This window comes from Corvus hawaiiensis, chromosome 6 (genome assembly GCF_020740725.1).
Source record: "Corvus hawaiiensis isolate bCorHaw1 chromosome 6, bCorHaw1.pri.cur, whole genome shotgun sequence".
NCBI lineage: Eukaryota > Metazoa > Chordata > Aves > Passeriformes > Corvidae > Corvus > Corvus hawaiiensis.
The window spans coordinates 64,658,644-64,678,427 of NC_063218.1; the positions used below are offsets into that span (position 1 = coordinate 64,658,644).

At 65.8% G+C, this 19,784-nt stretch overlaps 3 protein-coding genes across 5 annotated transcripts in view; all 3 read left to right on the forward strand.

The window, feature by feature from the left end:
• Nucleotides 1-4,104, forward strand: part of KDM2A (lysine demethylase 2A) — a 33,889-nt gene extending 29,785 nt beyond the window's left edge. The window contains exons 19-22 of the mRNA XM_048306617.1: nt 944-1,107; nt 1,365-1,523; nt 1,617-1,832; nt 1,933-4,104. Coding sequence (XP_048162574.1) covers nt 944-1,107; nt 1,365-1,523; nt 1,617-1,832; nt 1,933-2,114 — 721 coding nt within the window. The 3' untranslated portion in view covers nt 2,115-4,104. The remainder of the gene's footprint in view (nt 1-943; nt 1,108-1,364; nt 1,524-1,616; nt 1,833-1,932) is intronic.
• A 1,546-nt stretch (nt 4,105-5,650) lies between these two features.
• GRK2 (G protein-coupled receptor kinase 2) lies at nt 5,651-12,071 on the forward strand. 2 transcript variants are annotated; one of them, XM_048306689.1, is made up of 21 exons: nt 5,651-5,806; nt 6,546-6,622; nt 7,222-7,295; nt 7,500-7,601; nt 7,811-7,885; nt 8,327-8,388; nt 8,594-8,645; nt 8,781-8,872; nt 9,088-9,187; nt 9,267-9,345; nt 9,432-9,562; nt 9,857-9,951; nt 10,029-10,136; nt 10,221-10,287; nt 10,481-10,581; nt 10,672-10,738; nt 10,825-10,920; nt 10,997-11,159; nt 11,240-11,376; nt 11,464-11,574; nt 11,819-12,071. In XM_048306689.1, the coding sequence occupies exons 1-21, from the start codon at nt 5,694-5,696 to the stop codon at nt 11,978-11,980; spliced, it is 2,064 nt and encodes a 687-aa protein (XP_048162646.1). In that variant the 5' UTR covers nt 5,651-5,693; the 3' UTR covers nt 11,981-12,071. The 2 variants fall into 2 exon arrangements, with proteins under 2 accessions (XP_048162646.1, XP_048162644.1); XM_048306687.1 differs by having other exon boundaries at nt 5,652-5,806; nt 11,461-11,574; nt 11,819-12,070.
• Nucleotides 12,072-13,721: 1,650 nt separating this feature from the next.
• Nucleotides 13,722-19,600, forward strand: ANKRD13D (ankyrin repeat domain 13D). Of its 2 annotated transcripts, none has more exons than XM_048306696.1 (15): nt 13,722-13,891; nt 14,651-14,786; nt 14,866-14,990; nt 15,182-15,227; nt 15,311-15,454; nt 16,043-16,232; nt 16,354-16,420; nt 16,494-16,575; nt 16,785-16,846; nt 16,924-17,054; nt 17,433-17,590; nt 17,673-17,819; nt 18,023-18,189; nt 18,267-18,346; nt 18,747-19,600. In XM_048306696.1, exons 1-15 carry the CDS (start codon nt 13,802-13,804, stop codon nt 18,985-18,987), a joined length of 1,866 nt encoding a protein of 621 aa, XP_048162653.1. In that variant the 5' UTR covers nt 13,722-13,801; the 3' UTR covers nt 18,988-19,600. The 2 variants fall into 2 exon arrangements, with proteins under 2 accessions (XP_048162653.1, XP_048162654.1); XM_048306697.1 differs by having other exon boundaries at nt 18,026-18,189.
• The last annotated feature ends 184 nt before the right edge of the window (nt 19,601-19,784 follow it).

Consider the following 19,784-nt stretch of genomic DNA (forward strand, 5'->3'; position numbering starts at 1 on the left):
AGTGTGGGGACGCGTCCTGGGGTTGGGGGCACGTCCGTGGGGGACATCCAGGGGGAACGGGAAAGGATCTCGCTTTGGTGCCCTCCCGTCTCTCCCCAGAGCCTGGCAGCGTCACTGTAGCCAGTCCTGGTGCCTCTGCCATGTGTGCGCCCATCTCTCTTGTTCCCTTCTGCCTTCTTCCTGTCCCCTGCCGTGTCCTTGTGAGGTGCCACTGCCCTTTCCCCACCCACCACCCTGATGGTGCTTGCCCTTCCTGGCCTCCTGCGCTGCCTCCCCTCCCAGCAGGCAGGGAAGGCAGGCTGAGGCGGGATGGGTTTGCTGGCTGGAAGCGCCTCGGGGGACAGCAGGCCCAAAGACAATGCTGGCACTGGGACAGCTGTGCGTGGAGGGCTTGGGAACAGACGGGAATGGAAACTGGGAGGTTTCTAACAGCCGAGCAGCAGGGATGGCCTGCTTTGATCAGCAGCTGGTGGCAGTGGTGTGGCAGAGGAGTGTCCCCTTGCCTGCACCTTCAGGGGCTCAGCTAAGCTGCCATTGGGTCCTGGCTCTCCACAAACTCCCGTGGGAGAGGAAGAGTTTCCTCCTGGCGAAGCAGCGAGCTCTGCTGGGGCTGTGGGGTGGGACACACAGAGTGTTCTGCAGACTGGGAGTAAGGATCCCTAAGGTCAGGAGAAACACCCAGATGGGGCAAGCAGGCCTGCAGCTGCAACTTGGAATCTTTTTTTGTGGCAGCAAAACCCTGCTAGGGCTGCTCTGGGTGGCCAGACGCCTTCAGCAACCTCCCATGTTTGGGCAAACCTATGGAAACCAGGAGGAGCAGCCTTGTTCTGTGGCTGGGCCCATGCCAGGGCTGGGCTCCTTCTGGAAGCCAGGCAACCTGCTGGCTGTCTATTATTCCATGGGACTCTTGGGACTCAACTTCCAGCCTTGTCCTTGTCCCCAGGTGCTGTGACAAGAGATTGTGGACAAAGATAGACTTGAGCAGGTGCAAGTCCATCACCCCCCAGGCGCTGAGCGGCATCATCAAAAGGCAGCCGGTCAGCCTCGACCTCAGCTGGACCAATATCTCAAAAAAACAGCTTACATGGCTCGTCAACAGGCTGCCAGGTGAGCGTGGGCTGGGGAGGGGTCTCTTCCTCTGCCACCAGCCTGCTCTGAGGCTTCCTGAGAGCTGGATCGTGGGGAGAGACACCCTGCAAACCTGGAAACTCCTGGGTGCCTGGGTCCCATCACCCAGCCACTGTCCCAGCCCAGGCAGGGAGGGGACCTTCTTCCTCATGTACCTGGAAAAAGATGGTGGAGATCTGGGATGCCTCGGAGCCGACCAAACCCGTCTAACTTGTTACCTGCCTCCCTTCTGCCAGGCCTGAAAGACCTCATCCTGGCGGGCTGTTCCTGGTCTGCGGTCTGCGCTCTCAGTACCTCCAGCTGCCCCCTTCTCAGGACCCTCGATCTTCGGTGGGCAGTAGGAATCAAGGACCCTCAGATCCGGGACTTACTCACGCCTCCAACAGACAAACCCAGTAAGCTGCTGCTGCCCTGGGGCTGAGTGGGATGGACAAGGGAAGGGTCCCCAGGGCAGTGTGTCCACTCTGTTTCTCCCGCTCCACGTGCAGGTCAGGACAATCGCAGCAAACTCCGCAACATGATCGACTTCCGGCTCGCCGGGCTGGACATCACGGATGCCACGCTGCGCCTGATCATCCGCCATATGCCCCTGCTCTCCCGCCTCGACCTCAGCCACTGCAACCACCTCACGGACCAGTCGGCCAACCTCCTCACCGCCGTGGGCTCTTCCACACGCAACTCCCTCACCGAGCTCAACATGGCAGGTGGGTGCCTTGCTCCAGGTGCCTCCTGGATTTCCCATCCCTCACCCCAGCGCTGGCTGCTGGAGGTGTCCCCCTCACGCTCCGTGTGCTCTCCCCGCAGGCTGCAATAAGCTGACGGACCAGGCCTTGCTGTACCTGCGCCGTATCTCCAACGTCACCCTCATCGACCTGCGGGGCTGCAAACAGATCACCCGCAAAGCCTGTGAGCACTTCATCTCGGACCTGTCCATCAACAGCCTCTACTGCCTGTCCGATGAGAAGCTGATCCAAAAAATCAGCTAGAGACCCTCCCTGGGGCAGACTGAGGAGAAGGAAAAGAGCCCATCCCACCCCTCTCGGAGAGCCGCTCCTCCACCTCCCCCCCTTGCCCTCCGTGTCCTGCCGCTGCCTCCCACCTGACTCGGCAGGCAGGGCCGCCGCTGGCCTCGCTCCGCTGTCCTTCCTCCTCCTCCTTCCCCGGGACTTCTGCCGAGGAAGATGTCCCGCCAGGCTGGCCAGTACCAGAGGAGGAACGGGCGCACGGCAGGGAGCCTCGGCCCGGAGGCGGGCCACTCCCGAGGCGGCGGCTGTAACCGAGGCCTCTGCGCAGAGAAATGGGGCACCCTCTCCCCCCAGCTTTTCCCCTCCACCCCGTCGTCTCCTTGCCTTGAAACACTTGTTGCTTCCCCCGTAGCACAAAGCTTGAGGGTCGAGGCCTCTCCAAGGAAGCGGGAGCAGGGCCAGAACGCCCCGTCCCCCTCGGTGCCACCACCAGCTCGGTGCTCCCCTACGGTCTCCCCCCCTTTCCCTTCCCCTCCCCCTCATCTGGCTGCAGGGACTGCTATCCATCCCCCTTCTCCTCCCACACATCCAGGCGGTTCTTTGGGTGCCCAGGGCAGGAGCCCCGTGGCCGGGGTGTCCCGGGAGCAGGGGCTGGGGGATAACTCGTCTGTCCGAGGGGATGGAGCAGGGGAGAACCCACAGGTACACCAGAGCTCAGGGAGGACTCGGGAAGTATCAGCCAGGGGTGAATGAGCACGGGGTGGGGACAGGAGCTGCCTCCTCTTCCTCCCCAGCTCCCGGCACCATGAAGCACTCTGGGGCCGGAGGGGCGAGGGCTGCTCCGCGGCCTGGGACCGAACTGGCATCGTCCACTCCTTCCCCACCCCCACCCCCTTTTCGCTGCCTATTTTCCTTTGCAATGAATGGTCGGTCCAAAGAACCTCTCTCTAGGGCAGCAGAGAGCTTTTTGCACTTTAAAAAAAAAAAAAAAACAAAAAAACAAACAAAAAAAGACAAAAAACAACAACAACAACAAAAAAAAGACGACAAAAAAAACCGGAAAAAAAAAAAAAAAAAGGAAAAAAGGTTGGAATCTTGGAATCTTCTTTTTCTGGGTCACTATTTTATTTCCCTCCCTGTCCTGCCTGTGCCCGGAAGCTCCCCCTCTCTGTCCCCCCGGTGTCAGCACCCTGCTCTCTCCCTGGCAGCGTACAGATAGCACAATCCGGGGTGCCCCCTCCGTGCCACCCCCGGCCCCCAGCCCCGCAGGGGTCCCCGGGGGGCAGCCCGCACCCCCCCGCTGCTTCAGAAGCAATAAGGGAGGACAGGCGGCCCGCGGGGGCTGTCCCCGGCAGGGGGACACGAGGGGACAATCCCGCAGTGCCTGGGACAAGGGGCAGTGTGGCCGCAGCGGAGCCGGAGGGCTCGGAGCAGGAAACCCCCCCCTTCCCCCCTAGGCGAGAGGAGGAGCCTTCGGCCTCGGCCTCTCTCGGCGGCGGCTCCCGGGAAAGACGTCGGAAGAATTAAAAGCTTTTCTTTTTCCTTTGGATTCCTTTTGAGTTTTGCAACGAGAAAGAAACAAATTTCCAGAGCTGGGGTTGAGAGGGGCGAGGGGGGGGAGGGTCCCTCCTCCGCGGGGCCGGCACCCCCCTGCCCGCCGTGTCCCCCCCTCTCCAGGCGCAGAGACTCCGGCGTGTGTTCCCCTCCTCACCACCCCGGCGTGGTGCAAATCCACAAGGAAGAAAAAAAGAGAATTATATATAATAAAAATCACTTAGTGATTTAAAACCAACCCAGCCTGCTCCCTAAAGACAACTCCTGCAAGCAAAGTCACTTGTTTAAGGGTTTGGTTGTGGTTTTGTTTTGTTTCGATCCCTCCTTCCCTCCCTTCCTCCCTCCCTCCCTTCCCCGGAGAAATATTGTAAATATCTATTTTTTTGTTGGCGATTTAGAGTCCATCTCTGATGTTTGTGCTTTAAAATTAAATGTAAGCATTAAGGGTAAAAGCAAACCAAGTCTTGCGCTCTCTCAGTTGGGGTTGGGGGTTCTTGGCTGGGGCAGAGGGAGGGGACCTACTTGGCAATTATTTTAGGTTTTCTTTAGTTTTTCCTCTTTCTTTTTTTTTTTTTTTTTTTTTTTTTTTTTTTTTTTTTTTTTTTTTGTATCTTGGGGATTTTTTTTTTTTTTTTTTTCCTTTCTGAGCCTTCTCCTATCCTGGATTTTCAGAGAGGCTCTTTGCTCATACCATATTCCCACCAGGCTGGGCGAGCTGTTGTGGGGGGAGGGAAGAATCCCAGCCTCCCAAGGGAAAGAATTGCTTCTTGGGGGTGGATTTTTGGAATAAAAAAAATTTGAAAAAAAATAACCAAACCAACAACTAAAATCCATGAGTGTGAGCTCTTCCCGTTTGGCTGGGAGGGAAGTGGAGGGAACAAGGCTAGGGCTGGGACCTCCTGTGTCCCCCCTGTCCCCAGCACTGGGGCTGTCCCAGCTGCCAGAGAGGAAACTGGAGCACCGTCGGTGGTGGCAGCTGTCCGGTGTCCCCACTGTCTCCTGCCGGGTGGTGGCAGCTGTCCCCGTGTCCCATCACCTCCTGCCAGGGCCCCAGGTCCTCCAGAGGCCTGTGGGGCCCTTGCCCTCCACATCCCTTGGGAAACCTGCCCTCTCCCAGCAGATTCCTGGGCCACCAGGGTGACATTTAGTGTCCCCCACCCTGCGGGGATGTCACGGCCCAGGTCCCCGCGGCGGCTGGGCCGTGACATTTGCATGGCGAGACACAGGGCAGGTGACACCACCCTCCACGGGTGGCTGAGGCCACTGTCACGCTCCCTGTGCCCTGGTCCCCAAGTGCCACCACGTGCCTCGCCTGGGCACCAGGCCAAGCGAATCTCAGCGCCCCGACCCCTTGCCTGTCCCCTCCAGGTGTCCCCCCCTGGCCTCGGGGACAGGGAGCCCGCGCACGGTGTCACACACACGTGGTGACGCGGTCACACACGGTGACACCTGCTGCCACGCGTGGCACCTGTGGTCGCACACTGCGCGGCGTGGAATGACACACGCGATGTCACACGCACACACAGAGCCACTGTCACACACACCCGTGGTGTCTCTCACACCGTGTCACACCCACGGCGCCACACACAGAGACGGCGCTACACCCACGGTGTCACACCCCCACGCTGGCACACACACCCGCTGTCACACTCGCATCCGGTGTCGCACCCAGTGTCACACACAGCGTGTCACACGCACACACCCGGTGTCGCACACACCGCCAGTGCCACAGCCGGTGTCACGGCCCCTCCCGGGCGGGCGTGGCGGCGGCGCTGTCCCCGCCCGGCCCCGCTGTCCCCGCCCCGCGTCCCGGTGCGGCCGCGCCCCGTTCCGCGCTCCGCTCCCGCCGCTCCGGGCGCTGCCGGGCGCTGCCGCCGCCCGCGTCCCGGGGCCGCCGAGCCCCTCCCGGCCGCTCCCCGCTCCTCCGCCCGGCTCCTCTCCGGCCCCGTTCCGCTTCCGGGCGCGGTTCCGGTTCCGGGGCCGGCGGGTCGGGTCGGGCCGGGGCCGGTGCGGCGGCGGCGGCGGCGGGGCCGGCGGCGCGGCACGATGGCGGACCTGGAGGCGGTGCTGGCGGACGTGAGTTACCTGATGGCCATGGAGAAGAGCCGCGCCGCGCCCGCCGCCCGCGCCAGCAAGAGGATCGTCCTGCCCGAGCCCAGGTGAGGCCCCGCCGCTGCCCCTCCGCTTGTCCGTCCGTCTGTCCGCCCCCGGCACCGCCACCGCCGGTCCCCCGGGCACCCCCTCCCGGCACCGCTCGCACCCGCCCGCGGGTCACGGACGCCTCCTGCACACGTGTGTGCCGGTCACACCTGCCCGGACACACGGACATGGACACAGGGACATGGATACACACGGATACGGACACACACGCGTCACGCCTGTTGCACAGACAGACACACGGACATGGACGCACACATACGCATTTCCTGCCTGACACAGGGATACACAAACACGGACACATGGACACGGACACACACACATCCTGCCGGACACACAGGCACAGTCCCACCCAGCTGTGTGGCCCCTCTGTCCCCGCAGTGTCACACCCGTGTGGAGACACACCTCACACACACACACACACACACCTGTACCCAGGTGTGCGGAGGGTCACGGTCCCCACTCCCCCCGCCAGACGCCGGTGCCCTCCTGCGCCTTCACTGCCAGGCACCTGGGAAGCTTTTTTAGGGGGGGCACTCGTCCCCACCCTCCCTTGGCCCCCAGTGCACGGGACACGCTGTGGTCCTGGCACCCAGCAACGTGCCACACTTGGGTGGGGACACACGGGATGGTAGGACATGCATGCCACCAGGGCTTGGGGACATGGGAGGAGCAGGAGAGGACGGGTGGGGAGCAGGGGTCCGTCAGGGGCACGGCTGAGCCCCTCCGGTGTGTCCCCAGCATCCGCAGCGTCATGCAGAAGTACCTGGAGGACCGGGGAGAGGTGACATTTGACAAGATCTTCACACAGAAGATTGGTGAGCTGGGGACACAGGGGCTGTGGGGGCATGGGGGCTGTGGTGGACATGGGGGGCACCGTGGCCAGCGCCCACAAGCACAGGGGCGGGCATGGCTGGGCTGGGGGGCTGCACTGGTGGCCACCATGAGAGCGAGAGTGGCCGTGGGAATGGCAGGAGGGTTGTGGGGCCAGGCTGGACAAGGGTGCCGGGGGGCTGCGCCACATTCCCCACCCTGTGTCCCCCGCCCTGTCACTTCCCCCCACGCCAGCGCAAACCATCCGGGGCAGGAAGCGCCTCTCACTTCCTCCTGCCGGCTCCGGCGGTTTCCGGGCACGTCCGCCCTGCTCTGTGTGCCCGCCCGTGCCCCTGCTCCACTGTGCCCCACAGCAGTCCCCTCAGTGCCCCGTGCTGTCCCAGGGCGCTGCTCCATGTGCCAGCCGTGTCCTTGTCACCCTGTCACCCTGCCAAGTCCTCACCGGTCCCTGCTTGGCACTTCCCCTTCGCCGAGCCTGGCACTGGGGTGGCAGCAGGGCTGGGCAGGCCCAGGGGATGTCCCTGTGTCCCTTGGTCCAGGCTGGGGGGCTGTCGCCTCTCACGCCGTGGCTCTGTCCCTGCAGGCTACCTGCTCTTCCGGGATTTTGCCTTCAACCAGGCCGAGGAGGCCAAGCCCCTGATGGAATTTTATGAGGAGGTGAGGCGGGGCACCCCCAGCGACAGCCCCCCGTGTTCACCAGGAGGGCTGGGGTGGGGTTGGTACCTCCAGGGCCCACGGGCACCACAGACACAGTGCCCAGGGAGCCAGGAGATGCTCTCCCATGGGACGGTGGCACCCAGAGGGGCCACGATTCCCAGCATCCTGTGTGCCCCGGTGCCACTGGAGCTGTGCCCTGTCCAGATCAAGAAGTACGAGAAGCTGGACTCGGAGGAGGAGCGAGCTGCCCGGAGCCGCCACATCTTCGACCATTACATCATGAAGGAGCTGCTGGCCTGCTCCCACGTGAGTGCCAGCCCCTGGGGGGCGGGAGGGATGTCCCCAGTGTGCCCACAGCGTCCTCAGAGGGAGCTCCAAACCCCCCACAGGCTCCGTCCTGGGAGCCACGTCCCAGCCCTGTGGATGGCGGTTCCTCTGTGGATTCCTGCCTCACGCAGCCCGGCCTGGTCGCTGTCCCTTCTGCCCGAGGTGACACGGTGCTGTCCCCCTCACAGCCCTTCTCCAAGAGCGCCACGGAGCACGTCCAGAGCCGCCTGAGCAAGAAGCAGGTGCCCCCAGACCTCTTCCAGGTGGGCATCACCTGGGACAGGGAAGGGTCCCTGCCACCTGTGGCACTCGGAGAGTTAATCCTTAGAGGGGGCTGGGGGTGATGGGAGGGGGGTGTCCCAGGAGGAATGGGGACCCCAAGGAATGGTGAGCGGGTCCCTGGGGTGCTGGGAGTGAGGGAGATTGCTTGTGGTTGCCGTGGGGTGGTGGAAGACTGAGGGCTGGAGGTAGCAGGGGGTCCTCAGAGGGAGGTGATTGGCACCCTGGATGTCACCCTAGGGCTCCCCAGGGCTGGTGGTGTTGGGGTCCCCAGAGACTGAGGTGGCAGAAGCATCCCCGAGAGCCTGGAAGCGGCAGTGGGGGGATGTGAAATCCCAGGGGTGGAGGAGACCCCACGTAGTGATGGGATAGGGGTGGCCTGGGTGGCCCTGGGGAGCCAGCGCTGAGCCCCGTGTCCTCCCCAGCCCTACATTGAGGAGATCTGCCAGAACCTGCGTGGGGGCATCTTCCAGAAATTCATTGAGAGGTGAGTTGGGAGGAAATTCCCGTGCGGATCGGGGTGTCCCCTCGCACTGGGGACCAGGGTCTCCCTTTCCAGAGAGCCACCAGGGGGCCCCACACTGGGCACTGAGGGGTCTCTTCCTTTCCCGAGTGTCCAGACAAATCCAGGGAGTCTTAGAGGATGGTGTTGCTCTGGGATCTCCACTCTTGCCCTCTGTTTTTCCTTGCAGTGACAAGTTCACACGGTTCTGCCAGTGGAAGAACGTGGAGCTGAACATCCATGTGAGCAGGAATCCCTGCCCCTCACCTCCCAGGGAGGGGGATGTGCTTCCAGGGAGCCTCCGTGTCCCTCACTGGGAAAACTGGGGCAGGGGGGTGCTGTCCAGGCTCACCCCAGTCTCCTCCTCACCCCTCCAGCTCACCATGAACGACTTCAGTGTTCACCGAATCATCGGCCGCGGCGGCTTCGGGGAGGTCTATGGCTGCCGGAAAGCGGACACGGGCAAAATGTAACGGGAATGCTCCCACATGGAGAGACCCTCCCGGGATCTGGGGGTGCTGGGCGGTCCCAGGGGCATCCACAGTGGCTTTGCTGTGTCAGGGTGTTGTGGGAATATTGTCCTGGCTGCGAGCACCCAGGGCTGGCAGGGATGTGGGCGGGAGCTGGGTGCTGGCCCTGCTGTGGGGACATGGTGGCTGCAGGGACTCCATGTCCCTCCCCCAGGTACGCCATGAAGTGCTTGGACAAGAAACGCATCAAGATGAAGCAGGGCGAGACGCTGGCCCTCAACGAGCGCATCATGTTGTCCCTCGTCAGCACCGGGGTGAGGGGACACGGGTGCTGGGCAGGGGACAGGGGAGAGGGCATGGGGACAGGGAGGGTGACCCCGTGTCTCCCGCCAGGACTGCCCATTCATCGTGTGCATGTCCTACGCCTTCCACACGCCCGACAAGCTCAGCTTCATCCTCGACCTCATGAATGGTGAGACCCCGGCCCTGAGGGCCCCCATGGCTCAGAGCCCCCTTCCCACAGCTGCCCCGGGTGACAGCCGATCCCTGTTCCCACAGGGGGGGACCTGCACTATCACCTGTCCCAGCACGGCGTCTTCTCGGAGGCGGAGATGAGGTTCTACGCGGCCGAGATCATCCTGGGCCTGGAGCACATGCACAGCCGCTTCGTGGTGTACCGCGACCTCAAGGTGACCGTCCCCACCCACAGGACATCCCCGAGCCTTCAGAAACCCCTCCGGGACCCTGTGGGCACCCACAGGTGTCACAGACGCTGCAGGAGCCCTCCGAACGCTGTGGGCACTCCCCAAGCCCAGAGGGCACCCTCAGGTCCCACAGGCACCCTGACAGCAAAATCCGTGGGCACCCTGACACTTCGGGGGGCTCTCGGACACCCCCAAATCCCACAGAGCCCCCCCAGGCTCGCCACCCCCCCTTCCCACGGGCCATTCTGGGGCTCAGGGTGTCACACGGTGTGTCTGCAGCCGGCAAACATCCTCCTGGACGAGTTCGGCCACGTCCGCATCTCCGACCTGGGCCTGGCCTGCGACTTCTCCAAGAAGAAGCCCCACGCCAGCGTGTGAGTGTGCCCACACCCCTGCCCGCCCTGCCCCCCCGCCCGGGGCGGCCCCTGACCCCCCTGTGCCCCCTCCCCAGGGGCACCCACGGGTACATGGCACCGGAGGTGCTGCAGAAGGGGGTGGCCTACGACAGCAGCGCCGACTGGTTCTCGCTGGGCTGCATGCTCTTCAAGCTGCTCCGGGGGTGAGTGTGGGCTCAGCTGGGCACAGCTGGACACAGCTGGGCGCAGCTGGGCACTGCTGAGCCCTGTCTCCCTCCATGCTGCAGGCACAGCCCGTTCCGGCAGCACAAGACGAAGGACAAGCACGAGATCGACCGGATGACCCTCACCATGGTGCGTGGGGGCACTGCGGGGGCCGTGGGCAAGGCATGGGCACCCCTGTTCTGCCGTGGCACCCACTGGCCTGAGGGGCACACAGGGGCTCAGGGACAGCTGTTCCCGGCCTGGAGCACATGTTTGTGCCCCTCTGTGTGTCAGTGTGTGTCCCTGTCCCCGCTCACTGGCGTGCTCACGGAATCTCCTGCAGGCCGTGGAGCTGCCGGACTCCTTCTCCCCGGAGCTGCGCTCCCTGCTCGAGGGGCTGCTGCAGCGGGACGTCAACCGGCGCCTGGGCTGCATGGGGCGAGGGTGAGTGTCCCCAAGGCCCCCAGGGGACCAGGCAGAGCGTGTGGCACAGTCCCCCTGCAGCCGTGGTCACCCGCCCTCCTCCCTCCCCAGAGCGCAGGAGGTGAAGGAAGAGCCCTTCTTCAAGGGCCTGGACTGGCAGATGGTGTTCCTGCAGAAGGTGAGGGGTGTGTGCCCGTGGCTGGGGACAGGGACAGGGACACAGATGTGGGCGGTCACCCCTGTGACCCCCCTTGCTGCCCGCAGTACCCGCCACCCCTCGTCCCGCCCCGCGGCGAGGTGAACGCGGCCGACGCCTTCGACATCGGCTCCTTCGACGAGGAGGACACCAAGGGCATCAAGGTAGCGGGCACAGGGGCCGAGCGTGGGGGCGTGGGGTGTCCTGCAGCCCCTCACCCCTGCATCCCGCCCTGCCCAGCTGCTGGAGAGCGACCAGGAGCTGTACCGCAACTTCCCGCTCACCATCTCGGAGCGCTGGCAGCAGGAGGTCACCGAGACCGTCTTCGACACCGTCAATGCCGACACCGACAAGCTGGAGGCTCGCAAGAAGGCCAAGAACAAGCAGCTGGGGCACGAGGAGGGTGAGTGGCGCCGGGGACCCCCAGCCTGAGGCACCCCCGGCCACGTGCCGGGTGCTGATCCCGCCTCCCTGTGATTCCAGAGTACGCCATGGGCAAGGACTGCATCATGCACGGCTACATGGCCAAGCTGGGCAACCCCTTCCTGACGCAGTGGCAGCGCCGCTACTTCTACCTCTTCCCCAACCGCCTGGAGTGGCGTGGGGAGGGCGAGTCGCCGGTAAGGAGGGCACGGCACCGGCGGGATGAGGGGTGAGGGACCCCTGGGGGGACCCCGGGGGCCGGGCTGAGCCTGTCCCCCCAGCAGTCCCTGCTCACCATGGAGGAGATCGACTCGGTGGAGGAGACGCAGGTGAAGGAGCGCAAGTGCATCCTGCTCCGCATCCGCGGGGGCAAGCAGTTCGTGCTGCAGTGCGACGTGAGTGTCCCCCCCCGCCACCCCCTGGCTGCTGGCCGCCTCCTGCTGCCTGCTAGCCATCCCCTCTGCTGCCTACTAGCCGCCCCTTGCTGGTCACTGGCCCTGCACGTTTAGTCCTTCAAGCCATGCCAGGGCATCGATACTGAAAACGTGGGGCAACCCCACAGCCCTGGAACCCCGGCAATCCCTGCCCGCCCCGTCCCCTGCCCTGTCTCCCTTCCTGACGCAGTTCCCTGCCCCGCAGAGCGACCCCGAGCTGGTGCAGTGGCGGAAGGAGCTGCGGGACGCACAGCGCCAGGCGCAGCAGCTGCTGCAGCGGGTGCCCCGCATGCAGAACAAGCCCCGCTCGCCCGTGGTGGAGCTCAGCAAAGTGCCGTTCATCCAGCGCTCCCCCAACGGGCTCTGACCCCTCCCCGAGCCCCCTTCCCCCTTCCCACCCCGCCTCTAATTTATTGGGTTGGGTTCCCGCGTGTCCCCCCCGCTCTCCGTGTGCCCAGAAGGAGGGGGGTGCGGGGGGGGGCACGCCCGGTGCCGGTGTCACCCGGGGGCGTGGCTGCGGTGACGCCCGGCACCCTCTCCCCGGTGTGCCCCCCGGTCCTCCAGGAACTCTCCGGCTCAGATGAAGGCAGCCCCCGTCCCTCCCGCCCGCTTCCCAGTGCCGCGTGTGCCAAAGGGGGCCGGTGGGACCCCCCCAGCCGGCGCGTCCCCTCCTCCCCGCGCGGCTGTGCCCGTCCCGTGGGTGACAACCCCTCGTGTGTGTGTGTGTGTGTGTGGCTCTGTGTGAGTGAGTGTGTGCCCGGGGGGACCCCCTGTAAATACTGTGCCACGGGTCCCCTGCGCCCCCGGCTCTGCTGCTGCCCCTCCTGCCCCTCCCCAGGGCACCCCCTGCCCTCCCTCCCGAGGAGGAAGGAGGAGGTGGGACCCCCCCTAAATCAGCCAGGGGGTGGGCACAGGGGTGCCCCATGCCCCGCCAGTCCCTGGCAGCATCTGTAAATACTGGTCTCTGGTCGCTCTGCTCCCGGGGCTGGGGGGGCACTGGGCAGGGCCGGGGCAGTTGGGTGAGTGAGGTTTTCATGAGCAGAGATGTGAGAATGCAAAAGAAAAAAAGAGTTTTTATAATAAAAGGATACAAAAACATCATCCGGCTCCACCTCACTTGCGGGGGTGGGGGGGAGATGTCTCCATGCCCGCCGAGGGTGGCACGGAGTGCTAGACACCTCCTGTCGTGTGGGAGCTTCCTCTATGTCCCCCTGTGGACACACCAGCACTCTGGGACATCCCAGAGCATCCCCAAGTCCCACAGAATGGGGGTGCCGGGCCAGCGGGGGGTGCCGGGGGTCGTGTCCCCCGTTGCTGCGCTGTCCCCAGGGATGATCTTGGCTGTCCCTTGTCACCAGACAGTGCAGGGGCCACCTCTCCTGCCCGCACCCAGCCTGCGGGCAGCGCGTTGGGGCGCGGCGCAGCCGGGCCGGTGCTCCGGCATTCCTGGGGAGCGGCAGGGCCGGGAGGGGATGGGATGGGACGGGACGGGATGGGATGGGATGGGACGGGACGGGACGGGACGGGACGGGATGGGATGGGATGGGATGGGATGGGATGGGATGGGATGGGATGGGATAAACCCATGACTGGGTGCACGATGGTTCCGAGCAGCAGGTACCCCCTGATGTCATGACATAGAACGGGTCAGGGAGCCCCGGGCACCGGCAGCCCCCGGTAGCGGGGGTCAGCTGGGGACTAACGGGTCCCTGGGGTCAACCCGAGCGGGAGGGGGGGGAGAGGGGGCAGCCCCGGACTGTGGCCGGTGCCGGTTCCAGTCCCATTCCCGGTTCTGCTGCAGTGGCGGTGCCCAAAACCACGGTGCCCGGTGCCGTTCCCAGTGCCTGCTCCCACTCCCGTTCCCGATGCCGATGCTATTCCCGAGTCCGGCGCCTGTTCCCCTCCCTGGTGCCCCGTTCTCGTTCCCTTTGCCGGTGCCTGTGCCTGGTGCCGATGCCCGTTCCCTTTTCCCGTTCCCGCTGCCGTGCGCGCTCCCGGCGGCGATGCCGTTCCCTGTTCCCGCTGCCATCCGCCGCTCCCGGTGCCGTTGCCTGTTCCCGGTGCCCGGTGCGGCCCCGCCCCGCGCCGCCGCGCTGCGCCGCCGCCGCCCCCGCGCAGCCATTGCGGGCAGGCCCCGCGCTGCGGCCCGGTCCGTCCGCCCCGGCGGCCCCGGGGACATGGTGCCGGGATGGCCCGGCCCGCCGACACCTTCCCGCTGCACCGGCTCGTCTGGCACAACCGGCACCAGGCGCTGGACAGCGCCCTGCGCGCGGGGACGGTGGGAACGGCGCCGGGAGCGGCACCGGGAGCGGCGCCGGGCAGCGGGCACCCCCCCACGCACCGGCACCGGGAACGGGAGGGGATGGGGAGGAGAACGGCGGGGCCCGCAGCGCGGGGGTGGGGGGACTGGGAGCACTGGGAATGCTGGGGGGGACTGGGAGCTCTGGAGGAAACCGGGAGCGCTCTGCGCGGGGGGGTGGGGGGGGATGCTGGGAGGGCTGGAAGGACCGGGAGCACTGCGGGGACTGGGGAGCCTTGAGGGACTGGGAGCACTGGAGGGAGACTGAGAGCGCTAGGGAAGGCTGGGGACACAGGCACGGGGAGCACTGGGAGAAGACTGGGAGCACTGGGGGAGCTGGGGACACAGGGCACTGGGGGAACTGGAGGGAGGCTGGGAAGACTGGGAGTGTGGGGAGCTGGCTGCACTGGGTGGGGAGGACACCACGGGGAGCACCTGGGGGAACTGGGAACACAGGAGGAAGACCGGGAGCGCTGTGGGGACTGGGAGTACCAGGGGAGACTGGGACTCAGGGGACTGGGAGCACTGGAAGAACTGGTGGCGCTGGAAGGACTGGTGACACTGGGATAATACGGGGCTGTAGCACCAAAGGCCTGGAAGCAACTGGGAGCTCTGGGATCGGGTTAGTAGCACTGGGAGAAGAGGGGGCTGGGAGCACCAGGCCTTGGGAGCACGGGGGGTGCAGGGGGGGCACTGAGGTGGCACGGGGAGGGGACAGTGACCCCGCCACCTTTCCAGCACGACGTGGAGCTGACGGACCCGCGTGGCCGGACGCCCCTGGAGCTGGCCGTGTCCCTGGGCCACCTGGAGTCGGTGCGGGTGCTGCTGCGGCACAACGCCAACGTGGGCCGGGAGAACGCCAACGGATGGACGGGTACGGGGCCACCACGGGGACTTGGGGACACCATCCAGGGGTGCGGGTGACCCTGGCTGACGGCGCCCCGTGTCCCCAGTGCTGCAGGAGGCGGTGAGCACGGGGGACCCCGAGATGGTGCAACTGGTGCTCCAGTACCGCGACTACCAGCGCGCGACGCGGCGCCTCGCCGGCATCCCTGAGCTGCTCAGCAAGCTGCGGCGGGTACGGCCCCTCAGAACTGCACCCTGCACCCCCAGACCTCCCCAGGGACACTCCCCACATCGCCCCACTCTGCCAGGACCCTAGTAGGGATCCCCATCCCTTTGCTCAAGGCTCCCCCCCTCCCCAGTGACCCCAGCAGGGAGCCCCCAGCCACCCCACACATCCCCCACCATGCTCCTCATCCCTTCCAGGCATCCGACTTCTACGTGGAGATGAAGTGGGAGTTCACCAGCTGGGGTGAGCGTGGCCGGGCTGGGCGGGGGAAGGGGGTCGCCAGGGTCTCCCCCAGCCGCGGGGCTGAGGGGTCCCTGTGCCCGCAGTGCCCCTGGTGTCCAAGGTGTGTCCCAGTGATGTGTACCGCGTGTGGAAGCGCGGCGAGAGCCTGCGGGTGGACACCACCCTGCTGGGCTTCGAGCACATGACGTGGCAGCGCGGCCGCCGCAGCTACATCTTCAAGGGGGAAGGTCAGCTCAAACCCCCCCCCCCCCCCCCCCCCCGCGGCCCCCCAGGACCCTTCAGTCACCCCAGACTCCCTGCACCATAAGTACACCACCGTAAAGAGCTGTCTGGATTCCCTGGGGGCCTTCTGGTCACTGTGTGGAGCCGCAGACCCCCTGCACTCTAAGTGCGCCCCTGTAAAGACCCCATATCCCCTACAGGGACTCCCCTGGGGATCCCCCAGGCCCCCTGCACTATAAATACTCTCATAAGGACCTCCCAGATCTCCCAGAGGGCCCCCCTGGGATTTCAGTTCCCCCGTCCTGAGGGGGACACCTCAGTCCTTACACGTACCAGGGACCCCTTGTTCCCCAGATCCTCTGTAGTGACTCCATGGACACCCCAATTCCCCCATGCTGAGGGGACCACCTGAGCCCCTACATGTACCTCGATGGACCCCCAATTCCCCCAGATCTTCTATAGCCACTCCATGGGGACCCCAATTCTTCCTTCCTGAGGGGTCCCCCTCTCATACCCAATTCCTCCAAACCACCTCCAGGCCGGGGGGTATCATGGGGGCCTGGGCACTGACCCCACCCGTGTCCCCCACGCAGACGAGGGGGCCGTGGTGATGGAGGTGGACCACGACAAGCAGGTGGTGTACACGGAGACGCTGGCGCTGGCCCTGCACGAGCCCGAGCTGCTGCTGGCGGCCATGCAGCCCACCGAGGAGCACGTGGCCGGCCGGCTCACCTCGCCCATCGTCTCCACGCACCTGGACACCCGGAATATCGCCTTCGAGAGGTGGGAGGGGGCTGGGAAGAGCAGCGCTCAGCGGGAAGGGGCCGCGCGAGGGGGAAGTGTGGGCAGAGGGGAAGGAAACGCTGGTGCAAGAGGGTGACCTGAGGCCTCCCTCCTCCCCCAGGAACAAGTCTGGGATCTGGGGCTGGCGCTCGGAGAAGATGGAGGTGGTCAGCGGCTACGAGGCCAAGGTGAGCACGGAGGCAGGGGGGGATGCTGGGGACGGCCTGGAGTGGGGCAGGGCTGATGTTGTCCCCACACCAGGTGTACAGTGCCAGCAACGTCGAGCTGGTGACCAAGACCAGGACGGAGCATCTCTCTGACCAGGACAAGTCACGCAGCAAAGGTGACAGCCCCGTCAGCCAGTCAGGGGGCCTGTACACGGCGGGGGCACGCCACCCTTCCTGGGTGGCACACGTGTCAGGCGTGGGACACTGTGCGTGTGACGTGTGACAGGCGTGCGGGGTGTCACCCAAGAGGGGTGTGACCCGTGCCAGCCCCGGGGGTCCCCCCCACTGCCCACAGCTCACCCCTGCACCTCCCTCTCCCCTGCAGGCTCCAAGACACCCTTCCACTCCTTCCTGGGCATCGCGCAGCAGCACGGCACCCACAACGGGGTGAGTGGCCATCCCAGGGGGTCCCTGGGGAACTGGGGGTCTCCAGGGGGGGCTGAGCGGTGCCGGTGTCCCCACAGGCACCTGTCCTGCAGGCTGCCAGCCCTACCAACCCCACGGCCATCACCCCCGAGGAGTACTTCGACCCCCACTTCGACCTGGAGACCCGCAACATCGGGCGCCCCATTGAGATGTCCAGCAAGGTGCAGAGGTGAGGCCACCGCCCCGGGGTCAAGACCTATGGGATGGTGACAAGGTCCTGGGGATGTGGCACTGGGTGTCAGGACTTACAGGGGGTGGAGATGGGATCCCAAGGGACGGAACACCAGGTGACAGGAGCCCTGGGGGTGGTGATGGCATCCCAGGGGCTGTGACATGGGGGTGGTGCCAGGTCCCAGGAAGTGGCAGTGAGGTGATGATGGACTCCCAGGACAGTGGCACTGGACATCAGCATCCATGGGGTGGTGACAGGGTCCTTGGGGCCGTGCCACTGGGTGTCCATACCCCGGGGGTGTGGCCAGGGCCCTGGGGCGGTGCTGGTGGCCCGTGGCCCCACTGGGTCCCCGTGCCCACGGCGGTGCCCGGGCAGGTTCAAGGCGACTCTGTGGCTGTGCGAGCAGCACCCGCTGTCGCTGGCGGAGCAGGTGACACCCATCATCGACCTCATGGCCATCTCCAATGCCCACTTCGCCAAACTGCGCGACTTCATCACCCTCAAGCTGCCCCCTGGCTTCCCCATCAAGATCGGTGAGAGGGAAAGCTTCCTTTGGGGCGGGATTAATTAGGGGCAGGGCTTCACTGGGGCCTTAATTGACTGCTGTACCCACAGAGATCCCCCTGTTCCACGTGCTCAACGCCCGCATCACCTTCAGCAACCTGTGCGGGTGTGACCAGCCCCTGGGCTCCGTGCGGATCTGTGCCCCCCAGGAGCCCCCCGGCGCCCACCCCCCTGGCACCCAGCCCTCCGGGCCCAGAGGTGGGGCTGGCAGGGTCCTGGCGCCAGGGAGTGCCGGGATTCCATGGATACGGAGTGGGGTGGGCATGCAGTGGGGTGATGTGGAGTGTTGTAGCATGCCATGGGGAGCTGTGGGGGTGCCGTGGGGTGCTGTGGGCGCAATGTGCCATGGATGCGGGGTGCCGTGGGGACACCCAAGGGTGCTGACGGCTCCCCGTGCGCAGCAGCGTGGCCGTTCCCGTGCGAGGTGGAGGCGGGCGTGTTCGAGGTGCCGGCGGGGTACACGGTGCTGGGCGCGGGGCGCAGCGAGCCCCTGCGGGATGAGGACGACGACCTGCTGCAGTTCGCCATCCAGCAGAGCCTGCTGGATGCCGGCACCGAGACCGACCAGGTGCGGCCGCGCCCCCTCGCCTGGACGCGCCCCACACGCGCCTGGGCACGCCCCTCACGTGTGGCTGCGCCCCACAGGTGACCATCTGGGAGGCGCTGACCAACACCCGCCCTGGCGCGGAGCCGCCGCCCTACGACGAGGACCTGCAGCTGGAAAGGTGAGGTTCCATCCATGGAACCCCATCCGTGGGGGCGTGGCCCGGGGGTGCCCCACCCACCTCACCTGGGCGGGGCCAGACTGGGAGGGGCAGGGGTTAAAGGTGTCAGGGTGGGGCAGGTACAGGTCCGTGGGGGTCAGAGGGGCAGGGGTTAAAGGTGTCAGGGTGGGGCCACGGGAGGGGCTTCTTGCTGCCCAAAGGGTGTGGTCATAATGGGCGTGGCTAACCGCGGGTGTGGGTGTGGCTAGCATCTGGGCGGGGCATGTGGGACAGGGCGTGGCTCTCCAGTCCAATATGGGGTGTGAAGGAGGTGTGGCCACCTGGGGTGGGGCACAGGTGTGCCAGAGGGGGGTGTGACTCCTGTGACAAGGGTGTGGTCCTGCTGCTGTCCCCTCGCCAGGGCCCTGCAGGAGAGCATGCTGCTGCAGGCCGGGCCCAGCGCCGAGCCCCCGGCCGCCGGGAGTCCCCCAGGAGCGGGCGGCGGGAGCCCCCCGGGCCCCCCCGGGTACGGCAGCTTTGCGGAGCAGCTGCGCTTGGCCATGGCGCTGTCGGAGCGGGAGCAGGAGGAGCGGGAGCGGCGGCGGCGTGAGGAGGACGAGGAGCTCCAGCGCATCCTGCGCCTCTCCCTCACCGAGAAGTAGCGCCCCGGGGCGCTCCACGCCGGGACAGGGACGTCCCACGCAGGGACGAGGGTGTCCCATGTGGGGTCACCCCACGCAGGGACACGGATGTCCCACGTGGGGACACCCCTTGCAGGGATAGGGACACCCCGCCCAGGGGACACCCCAGTGTGGGCACTGTCCCACACCAGGACGCCCCAGCGCCTGGGCAGCAGCCGGTGCCGGTGTGGCCCCGCCGTGATGGGGACCCCCCTGATGTGGGCACAGCCCCCGCAGCGGGGAATTTGATCCAGGGATCCTCCTACCCCCGGGACCCCCAATCCAGGGCTCTTCTCCTGCCAGGCCCAAACCTCAGCCCAGGGACCCTCACCTGGGGACCCCCCCTCCAGGGACACCCCAATGCCCAGGACCCCTCCCTAGGGACCCCCCTCCTCTTTGGTGTTGTACCGTGACCCCGTGGGGGGCAGGACGGACCCAGGGATCCCCGTGGGATGTGGGTGACCCCTATTTTAAGGCACTCCAGTGTGGGGGGGGGGCTGCGGGGGACCCCCAGGCCCCATGCTTTGGGGCAGTGCGGGGCAGGGGGGCCCCGAATGTCTGTACATGTACATATACATATATATATATATACACACACGCTTGTCTGTGCCTGGGGGGTGATGGGTGGGGTGTCCCATGGGTGGAGCGTGGGAAAAGGGATGGATCCTGCACGTGGGGTGGGGCTCAGGTGATGGGGCTCACCCAGTAAGCGTGTGGGTGGCACTGGTGGGGTGCTTCTCTTCAGCTCGCCTCAAATCTGGCCCTGTGCCCCCGTTCCT